This window comes from Emiliania huxleyi (assembly GCF_000372725.1).
Source record: "Emiliania huxleyi CCMP1516 unplaced genomic scaffold EMIHUscaffold_610, whole genome shotgun sequence".
NCBI classification, from domain to species: Eukaryota; Haptophyta; order Isochrysidales; family Noelaerhabdaceae; genus Emiliania; species Emiliania huxleyi.
In genome coordinates, this window is record NW_005197425.1 from 24,918 (window position 1) to 26,805 (window position 1,888).

Below are 1,888 nucleotides of genomic sequence, written 5' to 3' on the forward strand. Positions count from 1 at the left end.
GGGCGTGACCTCCTGCCTCCAACCTCCTTCCTTTTTGAGCAGGTGTGACGCCGCGCGAGCGACGCTCCGAGCTCGCCCGAGATAGCGCGGCGCGGCGGTGGGTGAGGTGGGGCGGGGTGGAGAGGCGTGGCGTGGAGCTCCGAGATCGCCCGAGATCGCGCGAGATCGCCCGAGATCGCGCGGCGCGGCCCGAGGCGAGGTGGATGGGTTGGGACCGGGGGCGCACAAGTGCTCAGTGCGGTAGATCGGTCAGTCGGGGCGCGTGAGCCGGACTTGTGAGCCGGACGGCTTTCATTTCTCTCTGCGTTGTTGAGCCAGGACTCAACATACTCGTTCTGTTGCCGTCCCAAACTGTCACTCCCCTTTCTCCCGGCCGGGGCGGGGCGCGCGCGGGGGCGGCGGGTGTGCGGCGAGTGTGCGGGATGTCTGTGGGCCCGAGAGCGATATGCCATGTCCGCCTTGCGTTGTTTCATAACATCGAAGGCTAAGCTCAAAGAAATTGCAGGTTCCTCGCGGCGGTCTTTGTGAGCACGATTGCTGACACGCCCTGGCGGCTCGCACGCCCATGGGCTGCGGCGAGAGCAGACCGGACGAGCTGGAAGAGGAGCAGAGAGAGCAATACGCGCAGGAGAGGCAGCTGACGTCGGAGAAGCAGCCGGTCGGCAAGCTCGATCTTGACGACAGGATAGCGACAGACGATGCCGAGGACGAGGAGAAGGGCTATGCTGCCGGTACGTCAGCTGCGCTTACCGCCGCCGACCACAAGGGCATCCCGCTGCTGGCGGCCCTCGACGAGGCGCTCGTCGCCGCCCTCCGCTCGGGCGCCATCAAGCTGCTCCGCACCGAGTTCCTGCGCGCCGACGGCTCCGAGGCGGTGCTGCCTAAACTCCTCCGCCGGCAAGAGCTGGAGCGAATGGAGAAGGAGCGACGCATCCGCATCTTCCTCACGCCGAAGGAGGCTGTTGCGGCGCTGCGCTCGCTGAGCCGCGAAGTCGCCGGGCTGACCTACGGCTGGGCCTCGCCGGACCACCCCGACGTGACTGGAGAGTATCTGGCGAACGTGCGGCGCTTCCTGCGCCACCCGCTCGGCGAGCACGTGACCGCCCTCTTCTGGGAGTGCGCCGCCGCCCCAGACCCACCCCAGACCCAGTGGCTGCGCTGCGTGGGAGGACAGGCCTTCCCTCTGCGCCCATCCCTCACTTGACGCTTCTCTCACACTCTGCCGCCCCCGCCCCCCCGTGCGCCTCCCCTCCGCAGCTTCTCCTCCCTCCCGCAAAAGCCAAGGACGGCGGCCGAGGACGAGTTCTTCTATCAAGCGCTCAAGGTCCGCGCCGCCTTCTCCCCGCCGCCCTCTGCGCCCGCCGCTCTTCTACTCCCCACTCTCTCGCCCGCACACATGCCCGTGCTTCTCCTAACGCCTCCCCTCTTCTCGCCCCCCGCAGGTCATGGGCGACGTCTACGCCTCTCTCTTCGGCACGATCGTCATCCGCCACCGCTCCGTGCCAGCCCGCCCGGCGGAGCTGGATGGCGAAGTGGTCATCCTCGTCGAGAAGGGCGGCGGGCTCGACGGCGCCGGCGCCGAGGCAGAGCTGCGCAGAGCTCTCGGGGCGTTTGAGAACCCGCGCTACGAGGAGGGCCGGTGGCGCGTGCGCTTCCCAACGCACGCGGCGGCGGAGGAGGCGGTCGAGGCAGCCTCTGCAGCAGAGGGTGCGCTGCCGGGCGCGATCGCCGTCTTCCTCTTCTACAACAGCCGCCCTTACCTCGATCGCGGGTGCGCACCCCGCCCTCCAGAGCCGGGGGGGGGGGTGTCTTGGAGCGGTGGGGGGTGTGGAAAGCGCTGAAGAGAGAGGCGTAGAGGGAGGGGTTTGATCTACGCCCGGACACTGAA

The 1,888-nt window shown here is 68.5% G+C and overlaps 1 protein-coding gene across 1 annotated transcript in view; it reads left to right on the plus strand.

The window, feature by feature from the left end:
• Positions 1–565: 565 nt before the first annotated feature.
• The window catches only part of EMIHUDRAFT_120307 (hypothetical protein), a gene marked incomplete at both ends in the record, with an annotated part of 7,270 nt that continues 5,947 nt past the window's right edge, over positions 566–1,888 (plus strand). Inside the window, 3 exons of the mRNA XM_005763903.1 lie at positions 566–1,116; positions 1,258–1,324; positions 1,443–1,771. Coding sequence (XP_005763960.1) covers positions 566–1,116; positions 1,258–1,324; positions 1,443–1,771 — 947 coding nt within the window. The remainder of the gene's footprint in view (positions 1,117–1,257; positions 1,325–1,442; positions 1,772–1,888) is intronic.